The sequence below is a fragment of the Chrysemys picta genome, chromosome 3 (genome assembly GCF_011386835.1).
Source record: "Chrysemys picta bellii isolate R12L10 chromosome 3, ASM1138683v2, whole genome shotgun sequence".
Taxonomy (NCBI): domain Eukaryota; kingdom Metazoa; phylum Chordata; order Testudines; family Emydidae; genus Chrysemys; species Chrysemys picta.
This window is the reverse complement of record NC_088793.1, coordinates 147,723,584-147,738,182: the sequence shown is the minus strand read 5'-3', so window position 1 is coordinate 147,738,182 and position 14,599 is coordinate 147,723,584. Positions and strand designations below refer to the sequence as shown.

The 14,599-nt window shown below is 50.8% G+C and overlaps 1 protein-coding gene across 6 annotated transcripts in view; it reads right to left on the bottom strand.

Moving 5' to 3' along the window:
- TMEM63B (transmembrane protein 63B) overlaps positions 1–14,599 on the bottom strand; it is a 95,104-nt gene that overhangs the window by 22,456 nt on the left and 58,049 nt on the right. For 4 of the 6 annotated variants that reach the window (XR_010599822.1, XM_005296310.5, XM_005296311.5 and 1 more), the window contains exons 4-5: positions 8,464–8,502; positions 846–936 (exon numbers count right to left, since the gene is read on the bottom strand). Coding sequence is in view for 5 of the 6 variants with exons in the window: in XM_005296310.5 (XP_005296367.1) it covers positions 846–936; positions 8,464–8,502 (130 nt within the window). In the remaining variant the exon portion in view is untranslated. The remainder of the gene's footprint in view (positions 1–845; positions 937–8,463; positions 8,503–14,599) is intronic. The other 2 variants (XM_005296313.5, XM_065589242.1) reach the window with 1 other exon arrangement.

Genomic DNA, 14,599 nt, shown 5'->3' with positions numbered 1-14,599 from the left:
CTCCCGACATATCAGTCGCTCGCCTGTGTATGACATGGGCCAGGCTCAACACCAGCACCAACTGGCTGGTCACCCTCCCAGTTGAGTCATGAGGTCAAAGCAGCAATTTTGCTAAATTACAGTGGGCGGTGGGGACCGTGCGGACCCCAAGGGCTGCCAATTAGCACAGGGTCTCTGTCAGGAAGTCAGCTGTCCCAGTGCAGGGTCACATCCCCAGGGGCCACCTCAGCCATCAAACAGGAGAGGAGGAACACACAATGGACTAAAGAGGCAGCAGGAACTAGGCCAGGGCTCCTCATGGTATGGCGCACACCTGGACAGAGAGCATGTCTCCTGGGAACCACCCTCCTATTTCTTGGCCTACCCAGACCCATCCCATTTCACCAGAGCTGCTTCTGACAGGAAAAGGGGGCAGTAGGGAAACATTCAGTAGATGTCTAGCTTGTAATGGGGCTTAGCAGCTGAATGTGAAGAGGAGCCAGCACCATGTGACCAGCCACTTCTCCGTGGAACTACAGTTTGCTAGCTAGACATCTAATCACTGGTTGGAGGGATGTGGCTGGGAGCCTGGACTCCTGGGTTCCCTTCCCAGCTCTAAGAAGGGAGTATTGTCTAGGGGTTAGAGAATGGGACTAGAAGCCAGGACTCCTGGGTTCTATTCCCTCACTCATTTACATGTGGCTTTGGGCAAATGGCTTCCCTTCTCCGTGCCTCAGTTTCCCTTCTGCAAAACAGGGATGATGACACCGCCCCATTTCTCCAGGGGCTGGAAGACTTGGCTAACGTGTGATGGGCTATGAGCTGCTCAGCTGGCAGGCACTGGATTAGTTTTTGCTGCTACTCACGTTGTCCCTCTGGTCGAAGTCCACGGAGCTGGAGACGGAGGTGAGGCGCTCATAGCGGTCGTGGCTGTCGGAGTGCAGAGCGGATGCCACGCTGAAATTACAGAGAGGGGACAATCAAAGGGTTAACAAAGGAGACGAGAGAAGCTCAGCCAGGAAGCAGCACCCAGGAGGTCAGAGGTTAATTCAGGTCAGTTTGCCCCAGGCGAGATGGAGAGAGAAGAGCCTCAGAGAGCAGAGAGGACAGCAGTTAGTAGAAAGCCCCTCCTCAGACAGCACCGTTCAGACTGGAGTACAGGGGGTGTGCTGCAGTGCACAGGGCCAGCCTCCCGGACACCCAGCTCTGCCGGCCTTCGCAGGGACAGACAGAAGGGGAGTAAGTGTGAGCAGCTTCCCCGTCCTTCCACTCTCTCTGCTAACCCCTCGCTCCCAGGCCTGGCTAGAGACACCCACAGCAGCTCAGACACTTTCTCAGAGAACATGACGAGTCTGTGCGCATGCTCAGGAGAGAGTGAGAACACAGTAGATTACAGCCATACCCACAAGTGAAGAGGGGCCTGCAGAGGCTGCCACAGGAGGAGAGGTTAGGACTGTTTAGTTTAGAGAGGTGATGAAGAAGAGGCGACCCAATAAAGGGTCACACAATAACCAATGGTAGGTCAGTAGCACATAGGTCAGTTGGGAGCTCCCGTTTTCCCCTTTATAACCCAACAGCAAGGAGCTGCCCCATGAAATTAAGAGGCAAACTTTAAAACTTATGAGAGGAAGAGATACCCCACACAATGTGAACAGTACCCTGTGGAACTCTCTGCCACAGGATATTATTGAGAACAAGAGCCAAGCAAGGTTAAAAGACAGTAAGAGAGACATTTATAGGAATAAATATAAATCACAGTTACTAGCTAGGATAGAAATGTTTGAGGGCTAGAAACACTTCAGCTGATCGTCAATTGCCAGGGCTTCCTATACAGGGAGGTTATTCTAAAATTATCCCCTAGAGGGGTTCTTGGACCTTCTTCTGAAGCCCTTGGCGTTAGTGAACAATGTCAGAGATAGGATCCTGGAAAAGATGGACCACTGGGATGGTTCAATTCCTATGTCCTTCTGGATGAATAAGTGGGTTGGTGGGAGAGTGAATTAACATACATACTTTTTTTTTTTTTTAAACACACACACAGTGTAGCAAATATATTAATGCAAAATATTATAAAATATTTCACTTTCCATTCCAAATGGCAGATGAAATTCAATGTTGATAAGGGCAAAGTAACATTCATTAGGAAAAAAATCCCAACTATGCATATACCGTGATGGGATCTAAGTTACCTGTTACTCTCCTAGAAAGATCTTGGAGTAACCGTGGAGAGTTCTCTGAAAACCACAGCTCAGTGCGCAGCAGCACTCAAGAAGGCTAACAGTACCCTGTTTCCCCGAAAATAAGACAGTGTCTTATATTAATTTTTGCTCCCAAAGATGCGCTAGGTCTTATTTTCAGGGGATGTCTTATTTTTCAGAAATGAAAAATGCCTTATTATCGGTGGATGCCTTATTATCGGGGAGGTCTTATTATCGGGGGGATGCCTTATATTACAACGAGAGGCAAAACTGTAAGTAGGCCTTATTTTCGGAGGATGTCTTATTTTCGGGGAAACAGGGTATGTTAGGAACTATTAGGAAAGGGACAGATGAGAAGACAGAAAATACCATAGTGCCACGGGACGCCCACACCTTGAATACTGTGTTCAGTTCTGGTTGCCCCATCTCAAAAAGCTCATAGCGGAACTGGAAAAGGTTCGGAGAAAGGCACTGAGGTCCCTAACTGGCCACTCTCGGGGCTACCCTACACCTCTACGAGAAGCTGAGAATGGAAGACTGCATGCATCATTCCATGATTTCCCCAACTCCTCAGCCTGAGCGTCTCTTCCCTTGTTCTCGGATCCTGCCTGCACACCTCCATCATAACTCCCTCTTATGCTCTGCAAGCTGGTTCAAGATCAGGGGGGCTTGTGCACAGTGGGAGGAGCAGCTTGCCCCCCATTCAAACTGGAAACCCTAGAGTTGGGAAACACAGGGGCAGGCGAAAGGAGAGGTCTGGCTGCGGTTCCTTCCCTGCTCCTCAAAGCCAGGCCCGGCAGGGCTTGCTTTAGCCTCAGCTGGGTCCGTACTGCAGAGTCTGGCTGGAAATCCCTTCTCAAAGGGATAGGTTAATAAGAACATAAGAGTGGCAATACCAGGTCAGACCAATGGTCCATCTAGTCCAGTATCCTATCTCTGACAATGGTCCTTGCCAGATACTTCTTGCAGTTGGAGGTTTAGGGACACCCAGGGCGTGGAGGAGTGTCTCTAACCATCTTTGGCTAATAGCCATTGATGGACCTACACTCCATGAACTTATCTAATTCTTTTTTGAACCAGTTATAGGTTTGGCCTTCACAACATCCCCTGGCAAGGAGTTCCACAGGTTGACTGCGTGCTGTGTGAAGAAATACTTCCTTTTGTTTGTTTTAAACCTGCTGTCTATTAATTTCATTGGGTGATTCCTTGTTCTCATGTTATGTGAAGGGGTAAAAAGAACACTTCTTTAGCCACTTTCCCCACACCAGTCATGATTTTATAGACCTCTATCATATCCCCCCATAGTCGTCTCTTTTCTAAGCTGAAGCATGCAAGTCTTTTTAATCTCTCCTCATGTGGAAGCTGTTCTATACCCCTAATTGTTTTTGTTGCCCTTCTCAGTACCATTTTGAATTCTAATGTATCTTTTTTGAGATGGGGCGACCAGACCTGCATGCAGTATTCAAGATGTGGGTGTACCATGGATTTATATAGTGGCATTATGATATTTTCTGTCTTATTATCCATCGCTTTCCTAATGGTTCCTAACATTGTTAACTTTTTTTGACTCAGATGCACATTGAATAGATGTTTTCAGAGAACTATCCACAAGGACTCCAAGGTCTCTTTCTTGAGTGGTAACAGCTAATTTAGACCCCATCATTTTATATGTATAGTTGGGATTATGTTTTCCAATGTGCATCACTTTGCATTTAGCAACACTGAATTTCATTTGCTATTTCCCACCCCCCCTTTACCTCCCAGTTTAGTGAGATTGCTTTGGCACTTTGCAGTCAGCTTTGGACTAAACTACCTTGAGTAATTTTGTATAGTCGGCAAATGTTGCCACCTCTCTGTTCACCCCTTTTCCACACCAATTATCTGGATTAAGCAAATTGTTCAGGGAGCAATAGAAGGGGAGGAGGTAATTTCTGCCCAGAGGAGGTGGTGATGAAGAAGGTCAGGATCCTGGAACGCTTTGCATTAGTAGCATCACAGCTGAGAAGGAAACGAGGCCAGAGAACATAGTGGGGGACCTGAACATGCACTTGGAGCTTGAGAAAGTGAGAGTTAGGCTGCTGAGGAAGCAAAGGTGGAGCGTGTGATTACCTGAGGTGGGAGTTATAAACAGCAGGACACTCAGAGAGTTCTAGCAGTGAAGAGGGGAGGCCTGGAGATGGCTAAGCCCTGAAAGCCTCCAGCACGGGCCCTGAACCACATAGCAGTTGGCTATGGCAGATTCTGGGGCAGCTTGCTGCTGAAGCGTTCAAGGCTGGCTGATGTGGGACATGCAGAAGGCCTCTCTTTATGAGCAAAGACCAAGATGGCTGTCCACAGATAGGCCACAAGCTGGTTGCTGTTCTGGACAAGGTTGGAGCTGTGGGGCAAAGGAGCAGCTGAAGTCACCGAGAAGAGAAACACTGGGAGAGTCCCAGCAGGCTAAAACCCTGGAAGGGGAAAGGAGGGATGAATTGAAGGAAGTGGGAAAACCTGGCAGCAATAGGAACAGAGGGAAACATGGAGCCATTCAAACTGGACCCGCCGAACAGGCACTACCAGTCAGAGGATCAGATGGAGAAGAGCCCAAGGGAGGTCAGGGGCCCAGCAAGCGAGCAAGAGGCAAATGGTCCTCATTAGTGATTTCCTGGTAAGGCCTATGGCCAGAGACACCTGTAACCCAGCTAAAGGAATCAGGAGGATACGTGTTGCCTGCCAAGTGTCCTGAGAGGAGACTGGAGAAGAGCAGAGCAGCTCTGGAAGAACTTGGCTCTCCCTCCATCCCAGCTGCCACCTACATAGGAATTAATGCCATGAGCGAAGGTTGATTAGAAAGGCTTCAAGGGGTGTGGGAAGAAATGAGAGTGAAGAGCTGATGAGACAGATGCTTGCAGGTCTGAGGCTGCATATGCAGACACAGCCCTCCACAGGGGAGAGCCATTCTCTGCACTGCCCTGGGAGACTTAAATTGGGATCCCCTACTCAGCTCTGGGCCCCACAGTTCCACATGCCTTATGGCTCAGAGCAGGGAGGGGCTAGCTCCTCTCTCTGGCTCCATAGCTGGGTGACTGTGTTCTGTTCTGGGCTCCTCGGTACCAGAAAGACAACAAACCGAGGGTGTGCAGAGAAGGGCAGCGAGGGACTAATTTAGAGAAAAGAATGAGGAGGGTTAAATCTGACGAGCTTGGCTCGGCAATGAGAGTGTGAATTGAATGGGAGGAGGAGGAGAGGGTCTGTTTGGGGAGATGCAGGGGGGCATAACTAGGAGTAATGCCGCAACATTAACAAAAGGATTATTCTGAATGACACTCGGGAGACACTTCCTGACAGTGAGATACCCTGGGCTCCCACGGGGCGCTGGCAGCCCCGGCAACTAGGACGTTTAACGCCAGGCTGGGCAAAGCTCTAGCAAAACTTGCTGTAGGGCCTGATCCTGCCTGGTCCCCAAGAGCCGGTTGAGATGGGACCGGGCAGGCCTTCCCCCCATCTGCATCGTCTAGGATTCGATTTCTACGCAGCTATGACTCACTGGAGGACTTAATAATCCTGCGCACAGGGAAACGAACACATACAGCACCCACCAGGGGGAGCCAGTGAGCAACGTGTTGCCAGGCAGATGACGGGGAAGGTTTGCAGCGGTGTGATGCCGATGTGATGCAGGCAGCCGCGTGGGTGGGGAGCCCTGCAGGGCTGAGCGCTCCCCACTCCTACCTGAGAGATGCGGGCTGGTCTCCTCCTTAGGGCATGAAGCCGGCCTTCTCCTTCGCTTCAGCTGACACCGGCTGGCTGACTCACTGATTGCGGGGGGACTCCCCGGGGGCCAGATAACTGAGGCCCAGGGCCAAAGCAGACAGACAGGTGTGCGCAGGGACAGACTGACACAAAAACACACCACATGAAGCTGCCAGATATTTGCTAGCAAGGAGCAACGTTACAGCGGGAACCTACCAGGCTCACTGTGGCTGGCGTTGCTTCTCCGTGGGTGCGGTGTCCCAGCCCATCACGGAGATCCAGATTATAACTGGGGGAGGGGAGCTGCTGTCAGCCATGGAGGAGGAGGAGTCTGGCCGGGGTTTCCTCCCTCAGCTCCATGACTTGGAGGTGAGCCTCACATCAAGGTTCAAACGGCAGGTTGGGGAGACACCCCCCCCCCCCCGTAGATCACCCGCAAGGCCTGTGCCTGCTGCTGGCTGAGAAAGAGGGAGGAAGAAGCCACGGAGTCTCTCTGGACACGTTTGCTCTAGGCCCCGGTGGTAGCGGGTGGTGTGAAAGGCAGGGCCGGCTCCAGGGTTTTGGCCACCCCAAGCAGCCAAAACAAAACAAAACAAAAGCCGCGATCGCGATCTGCAGAGGCAATTTGGCGGGAGGTCCTTCACTCCCAGGCGGAGTGAGGGACCGTCCGCCGAATTGATGACGAATACCTGGACGTGCCGCCCCTCTCCAGAGCGGCCGCCCCAAGCACCTGCTTGAGAAGCTGGTGCCTGGAGCCGGCCCTGGTGAAAGGTCTGTCCCATCTCTGCTGCCTCGCTCACACTGAGTGGACCTGCTTGCATCTCCCGGGGCAACACCCACAGCTGGATTTGTGCCTCCCCCAGCAGCACCGTGGCCAGGAGAGATGGGGCCTCTCTCTAGGTGGGGCCCAGCACCCACATTGTTAGCAAAAAGGCAGATAAGTTAGTCTGGGAACAGTTCACCCCACAGCCTCACCAAGGGCAAGATTCAAACACAAGAAAATCTGCAGGATTTGGGACAAGCACAAGTTGCCCTCTCCCTGCATAGGCGCACACGGCTACAGGCAGCAGCCCTCCTCCTGTGGTCCCCACACTGGCAGCACAGCATTAGCCTGAGTCCCACCAGCCAGCCCGGGCACACGTGGAGGAGGATGAGTGACTGGGCACTGGTGCTTCCTGCATCATCCCAAGTGAGCCAGACACACAGAATGAGGGCCAGACGCTTTCTCAAACCAAAGGCTGCAGACCGTGGCTCTGCACAAAGTACCAAGAGTGCCAGATTGGGGGAAAATGGCAGGATGGCCCTCTGCTACCTCCCGTGCCCTGCCCACAGCCCCTACCACCTGGCTCCAGTGCCAAGCAGGGCAGCAATGGGAACTTGACAAGCACAGAGCACTCCTGAGATGTTGTCAGTTTCTGTTGCTGCCCTGCTCACCCCTGGCGCTGAGCAGAACTTAGAAGACAGGCACCAGTTTGCTGTGTACTGCCTCCCACCCTGGTCCTGCGTGAGGGTGAGAGCCAATCACCCCCCATCCAGGCTAGACAGTGTAGCCAGTTAAAGCAGCACAAGAAAGACTCAGGGATCAGACCTAAGCCTCTGACTGCCAGGTGCTGGGACTGGACGACAGGGGATGGATCACTTGATGATTGTCTGTTCTATTCATTCCCTCTGAAGCAACTGCTACCAGCTACTGTCAGAAGACAGGATACTGGGCTAGCTGGACCTTGGGTCTGACCCATTGTAGCCGTTCTTATGTTCTAGACTGTGGGAGATGGAGCATTTTTAAGAAGAAGTCAAAATGCAAAGGGACATCCCCAGTGGGGAAACAAGAAGAATGTGTGGCTGTACAAGGGGCTATTCAGAGTCTGTCTGACCAGCCCACATACTGACTGCTGGGGTTTACAATGGGCAGTGCCAAGCCAAGGTACCAGATGGTGCTGGCAATGGTTCTGTAATAGGAAGCTCATGTCTGGATTACTGGCTGAGCTGGAGGGAGGGATTGGGACAGTGGACCAGTGCATTATTCACAGCTGCTTATTCTTCGGGGGTGGTAGCTGAATTCTGGCTCCCCTAGGGCTTATATGATCAAAGCCTAGCTCTGAACAGGGGGTGAGAGAAACCCCTTTCCCTATTCACCCCAATAAAACAGCAGTAATGACAGGTAGTCTGTATCCAGGGTTCCCAAGTATCCCTGTTGCCTCACTATCCGTAGACACACAGGGGAAGGGTGGAGGAAAAGATCTAGGGGTAAGTAGTGTGGGGACCCAGCCAGCCTTTGGAAACGGGCATGATTTGGTCCCTGTCCCAGTTCCAGCACACACATGAATTTGTGGTGAAGCAGGGTGAGTGCTGTGGTACCCTCCCAGGATCACAGTGGCATTGCTGTTGTTTGACAGGGACCAGAAAGAGCCCCGTCCCTTCCCAGCTGTGATGTATGGCTGAAAAATCTGCATTGATCAGGAGACATTAATCCCAGCCCTGAACCCCTAGCCATTTCCAAAGGAAAAAAACAGGAGAGAGAGGGAAGGAAAAATACCCTGAAAAAACAACAACATACTATTCCCGCTCCGTTCGCTCTGTCTGCCAGTGCCGCCGCCTGGGGGCAGAGAAACAAAAAGGGAGGGTTACAACAATGGGAACTTTGCAGCACCCACAGGGAGCCTCCTCGGCCCCAGTAGACACAGCCTCGGGCTGCCTCTCACCATCCTGGGGAGAAACCTGTCAACATTTAGCTCAGAGAGAGAAAATAAAGGAAAAACTTCCTTGCAGCACTCATTTTCCCAGCACACTGCAGGCTCCTCAGGGCAGGGCCCTATCATGTTTGTCTGGAAATCTCATGCACACCTCTTATCATAAATATAGAGGGAAGGGTAACAATCTTTATGTATGCAGTAGCATAAAATCCCTCCTTGGCAGTTGTACTGAATCGCCTTACCTGTAAAGGGTTAAGCAGTTCAAATAACCTAGTTGGCACCTGACCAGAAGGACCAAGGAGGAAAGAAGATGCTTTCAAATCTGAGGGAGGAAGGATTTGTTTGTTGTTCTCTTTGTTTGTTCCCTCTCTGGACGGAGAGAGAAGCCAAGCAGGTACAACATCTCCTGAAAATAAACCTGGAATAATCCATCTAAAACCACAGAAATTGTAAGTAGGGTAAGGAAATGCGTTAGGTTATCTTTTGTTTTAGCTTGTGAATTTCTCCTATGATACAGAGGTAGTTTTATTCCTGTTTTTGTAACTGTAAAGCTGAGCCCAGAGGGGAGTCCTTTGTGTTTTAAATCTTTTTACTACCCTGTAAAGTTACCTTCCATCCTGATTTTGCAGGTGTGATTCTTTTTTCTTTATAATAAAGTTCTTCTTTTAAAAACCTGATTGATTTCTGTGTCCTGAAGACAAAGGGTCTGGTCTGTGCTCACATTGCTAACCAATTAGTTGGTATATTATTCTCAAGCCTCCCCAGGAAAGGGGGTGAAGGGGCTTGGGGGGATATTTTGGGGGAAATAGGAATTCCAAGTGACCCTTCCCTGAATTTTTGTGTAAATCACTTGGTGGTGGCAGCAATACCATCCAAGGACGAGGAAAGGAATTTGTGCCTTGGGGAAGTTTTAACCTAAGCTAGTAGACTATAAGCTTAGGGGGTCTTTCATGCGGGTCCCCACATCTGTACCCCAGAGTTCAGAGTGGGGGGGAATCCTGACACCTCTGGTGCTGGCTCCGTCTGTAACACACATCGACGAGATCTGCACGGCACTACCACCAGTAGCGACAGTCACAAGAAGGGTCTTTAGTTTGGAGTGGGAGACCCTAGGATGCGCTGGGCTCTGGGAACCTCTCAGATTCTACTTGGGTTTGCATCTAAATCTGGGATTTTGCAGAACATTTGCACCATCACTTAAACTATTGCTTCCCCAAACGGAATGAAACAAACGTTGTTTTTCCATCCTGAGCCAGTGCAAACAGTGTCTTCAAGGATAGATTAGCTTGCCCGGCCTCCGGGAATTAAATAAGGAAATACACAGCAGCCCAGAACTCAGGGAACCCCCAAAACTCCAGGTTCTGTCCCAAATCTAGAACCAACAATATACAAGTGGCTCCTAAATCTGGTGAAATGAGCTCTCCACTCTCTAGTTTTAGTGCAAAACAAGTGTAAGGCCCAGGGAACTCATGCGTACCAATGATGCACAGCTCTTTACAAACATGCGGAGTAATCTGTTCTGCCAGCAGAGGGGGCCACTCCAACCAGGTGGGACCCTCCTATGACAGCTACAAAAGAAAGCGAAAACACCAGCTGATCTAAAGGAACTGCCCTCCCTGGGAATGTCAGCCCAACTCCAGACCAGACAGGGCCAGCTGCTGAAGAATTGAACCTGGTGAGCTGAGAGAACTGCACTGACTGGGGCCACTGATCTGGTGCAGCTGTTCCAGGCTAGGCCAAGATCCCTGCAGGGCTAAGTCAGAGGAACCCGCTGGTTCAGCTTCCCTTCCCGTCTCTCTTTTGTTCCTTCTCTTGAGCGGTTCTTGCGCATGGAGGCCTCTCCCTACAGCGCTGTCCAGCCAGCCCAGACTGACAGAGAGGGAAGGAGGCCCTGTGTGAGGAGAGGGGACAGTTTAGGACAAGCAGCTCTGCCTTTCCTAGAGGCAAAGCCCCACTGACTCCCAGGGAAGCAGGATTTGACCCGTGTTCCACTGTCTGGTGCATCCCGAATGGGCTGCATGAAAGTGTCACACCACAGAACTCCCTCCCCCCTGGCAGGGACCAAAGAGTCAGCAGTGACATGAGAGAAGACTAGGAGCGCTAGCGCCAGGGAAGCACCTATCTGGGAGAGCCTCAGATCGAGGGTGCTGCCCTCTGGCCCTGGTCCTCAATGCAGCCTTCCCTCCCACACACTTATGCAGCTGACCCAGCAGTAGTGGAGACAAATCAGGGCCACCCACGTACAGTGTGCAAGGTGCAGCCTATAGGATGGTTTAGATCAGGGGTAGGCAACCTATGGCACGCGTGCCAAAGTCGGCATGCGAGCTGATTTTCAGTGGCACTCACACTGCTCGGGTCATGGACATTGGGCCAGGGGGCTCTGCATTTTAATTTAATTTTAAATGAAGCTTCTTAAACATTTTAAAAACCTTATTTACTTTACATAGAACAATAGTTTAGTTATATATTATAGACTTATAGAATGAGACCTTCTAAAAACGTTAAAATGTATGACTGGCACGCGAAACCTTAAATTAGAGCGAATAAATGAAGACTCGGCACACCACTTCTGAAAGGTTGCTGACCCCCGGTTTAGATTAAGAAATTAGTGGTAGTTACATTTAGGGCCTAAGTGTAGAGGAGTCCGGGGAATGGAGGTTGTGAGTTAGAGAGAAGCTGGAGACCGTAAGATGGGAAAACTGCATTTAGCAAGGATGTGAGCCAGGGTTATGGTGCCGTTATATTTTGGTTATAACTGCTTCAAGCAGGGTTTCTAATGAGTGTTTTTGAGAATTGTGAATGTTTTTTATTATTCTGTCTGTATTGATAGTATGGGAAGGACATTGGGTCAGATGTTCATTTACATAATCATAGAATATCAGGGTTGGAAGGGACCTCAGGAGATCATCTAGTCCAACCTGCTCAAAGCAGGACCAATCCCCAGACAGATTTTTGCCCCAGATCCCTAAATGGCCCCCTCAAGGATTGAACTCACAATCCTGGGTTTAGCAGACCAATGCTCAAACCACTGAGCTATGTAAAGAGCCAATAAGGAAGAGGAGGAAATATAATTACGGTAAGGGGCAGTGTAATGTTAAGTAGTACGATAATAGATTATAAAAGGAGTCGATTTGTAAATTTGGAAGGAGCTCCAATAAACGTCCAAAGGGTCCCGTTAGGTTCCAGGATCATCAGACTGTTGTCAGTGGACTGATCGCTCATTGATTAAGTAGTAATTGCATCCCTGTTTGCTTAGCGATGCATTTTGCTTCTGAATAAAGTTTGGTTTTATCATTCTAAGTGATGCCTAGTGGTCCTCTACTAAATGCATTTTCTGTATTCCACCTAGAGGCTCACATTTGAAGACTATGTTGGGCTTTGTTGCACCCTTATCTTTAACAGCTCCATGTTAACTGGAAACATTTCAACCTACGGCTCCCAAGGATCCAGTTGCAGAGATCTCCCATCCCCACTCCTGCCGCTAGACAGATCGGCCCTATGGGTCCATTTACTGATGGGGCAGAGCAATTTGTTGTGGTGCGACAAGACTCTGGCTGCCTCCTCTCAGCCCCAGATTCCTTCTTTGACCTGGGGGATGTAATCTCGTCCCATCCGCGTCAGCAGCAAACACAGGACCTAAAAGAATGGCCCCGGCCTCTGAAACAGCTCCCCACTATTATCTGCAGAGGACTGGAAGAGGCATTCTCACCATCTCCCTGCCCCAGTCAGGAACGGGAGGTGGCTAGAAAAACCTTCACACAGATATTTTTAAAAAGCAACAGAGGGTCCTGTGGCACCTTTAAGACTAACAGAAGTATTGGCGCATAAGCTTTCGTGGGTGAATGCCCACTTCATCAGACTCAAGCGTCTGCTCCAATACTTCTGTTAGTCTTAAAGGTGCCACAGGACCCTCTGTTGCTTTTTACAGATTCACACTAACACGGCAACCCCTCTGATACAGATATTTTTGTTGTTCCAGCTCCTATCTGTTCTGCATGGAACAGGCCGCAGGTTACCTGAGGGGCAAAAGGTTTGTCTGTCTAATTGAGACTGCAGGCCCCCCTGGGGCAAGTGCTGTGTCTCCGTACATGGGTTGTACATCAGTGCACAGACACAGAATGCGTTTGGGCTCTGGCCAGCTGTCACCTTTAGGATCCCATGGGGGCTGTGTTTCTTGTTCCAACCCAAAACTAGCAGCACTTGGGCACCACATTTCATGGGAAAATCCAAAGTGTTCCCTAGGGAAGCAGCATTCCAGTCGCCTTTGCCCTGCTGCCCGCCCGGGGATGGATAGGAGAACCTGCTTGTCTGCTAGAAGCCTAGTGTGAAGCAGCTGGAACCTGGCACAGTTCTCAAACTAGTGCCTCTCTCAACTACCCCACGGGGATCATGGCTTCCTGCAAACTCTCCCACGTAGCCCTTCCCTGCCAGGTCACACCAGCCCCCACAAGTGGCCATGCTATTGAGGCTAAAAGCACACAGATGGGGATGCTCTGCTGCCAATACCTGCTCCTGTCTCAGCAACTCTCCTCTGGGCCTCCTAGTGCCCCAGCTTGCCAGCTGGGCATTATTTGTTCCATGTTAGCTGCAGCTCTCCTTCCAGTTGGCAGCACCCAGACATAATGCGATTACTCACAGATAGGTGCTAGCAAGGGCAGCAGGCCGTCTAAGCACAGGACGAGGATCCACCTGCTAGCCAAGCTGTGCCAGTGTAACGCCAACAGATCCCGGTCATCGGCGAGCGGGATCGAACCTGGGACCTCTGAAGCTTAATGCAGGAACTAAAAGCCACATGCCTCTTAGCTGAGGCTGCAGCAGACTCATTAATTTCTAAGAGTTCTAGGTGTCACTAGAGGGGGACAGAGCACCACGCCCAGCAGGCATGGGTTGCACCAGGATTTAATAGAACCTCACCTAGCATGCGAGGCGGGGCCCATCCCACATAGGAGGCAGCTCTGAGGGTTCCGGAGGGCACCGATATCCCCAGGTCTGAGGGAGCCACGTTTGGAGGAAAAGTGTGTTGGTGGGAGGAGAGGACCAGGCAGGGAGATTTGAGGTTTGCACAGTTCTCAAAGGGACTGAGCAAGTCAACAGAGAAAAAATGTCCCCCTGGGGAAGGGGACGTGGCCTAAAGCTGAAGAACAAATGCGGAACCCAGGCAGAGCCACCCCTCAAAGGGGAAGAGCAGTCCGGGCCAGTTACAAGGGCAGGCAGTTGGCACTGGGTGTACGAAACAGGCAGCATGGCCCAGGCTAGTCTCTCTCACCCTTTTCAGGCTGGTGACCCCTTATTCCTTGTCAAAAAATGTCATGACCTCCCCTGTATAAAAAGGAAGAGTAGGAGATGTATCAATGCAAACAGCGCAAAGCCTGGATAGTTCATTTGTGGGAGTAGCCGGCCAGGGTGGTAGAGAACACTGGACCTTGAAGTGTAAGGGCATGTGAGATGTCATTTGCTTTACAGTGTAATAACTCTTCCAACTCCTTGCCATGACCCAGACTGCCTTTGGTGCCCCCCCAGAGGTTGTGAGCCACTGGTTGAGAAACGCTGGTCTAGAGGCCTGAGCTTGGCACTGGGAGCCAGAAGCCCTGAGGCATGGAGGCAGCTTGAAGTGAAGCTACTTGCCAAAAGCGCAGCGCCCGTCACGTTCTCCCCGGGGACGGTATCCCCTCCCTGCTCCAAAACAATGCCTCTTACCCTGCCACCCATGCTGCCCTGGCCTCACTGCAGCCACATCACATGGCAGGCTCGGTAATTAGTTGCGTATTCTCACCCTGGGACTCACACACCATTGCTGCTGACCAGGTTCCTCCGTCCCATTGAGATCTAGTCGTGGATTACTTTCCCCACAAGGGATCAGCTACGTTTCCTCAAATGGCTACCTCCTGCCTGCTTTTCCCCATCTCTCTGGGTCCCCTGGTGCTGTTTTCTCTAGCCTCAGCAGCATTCACAGCTCCGCCTAAGTAAGGAGGAGACAGAGTAGCTCTGGAGATATAGCGG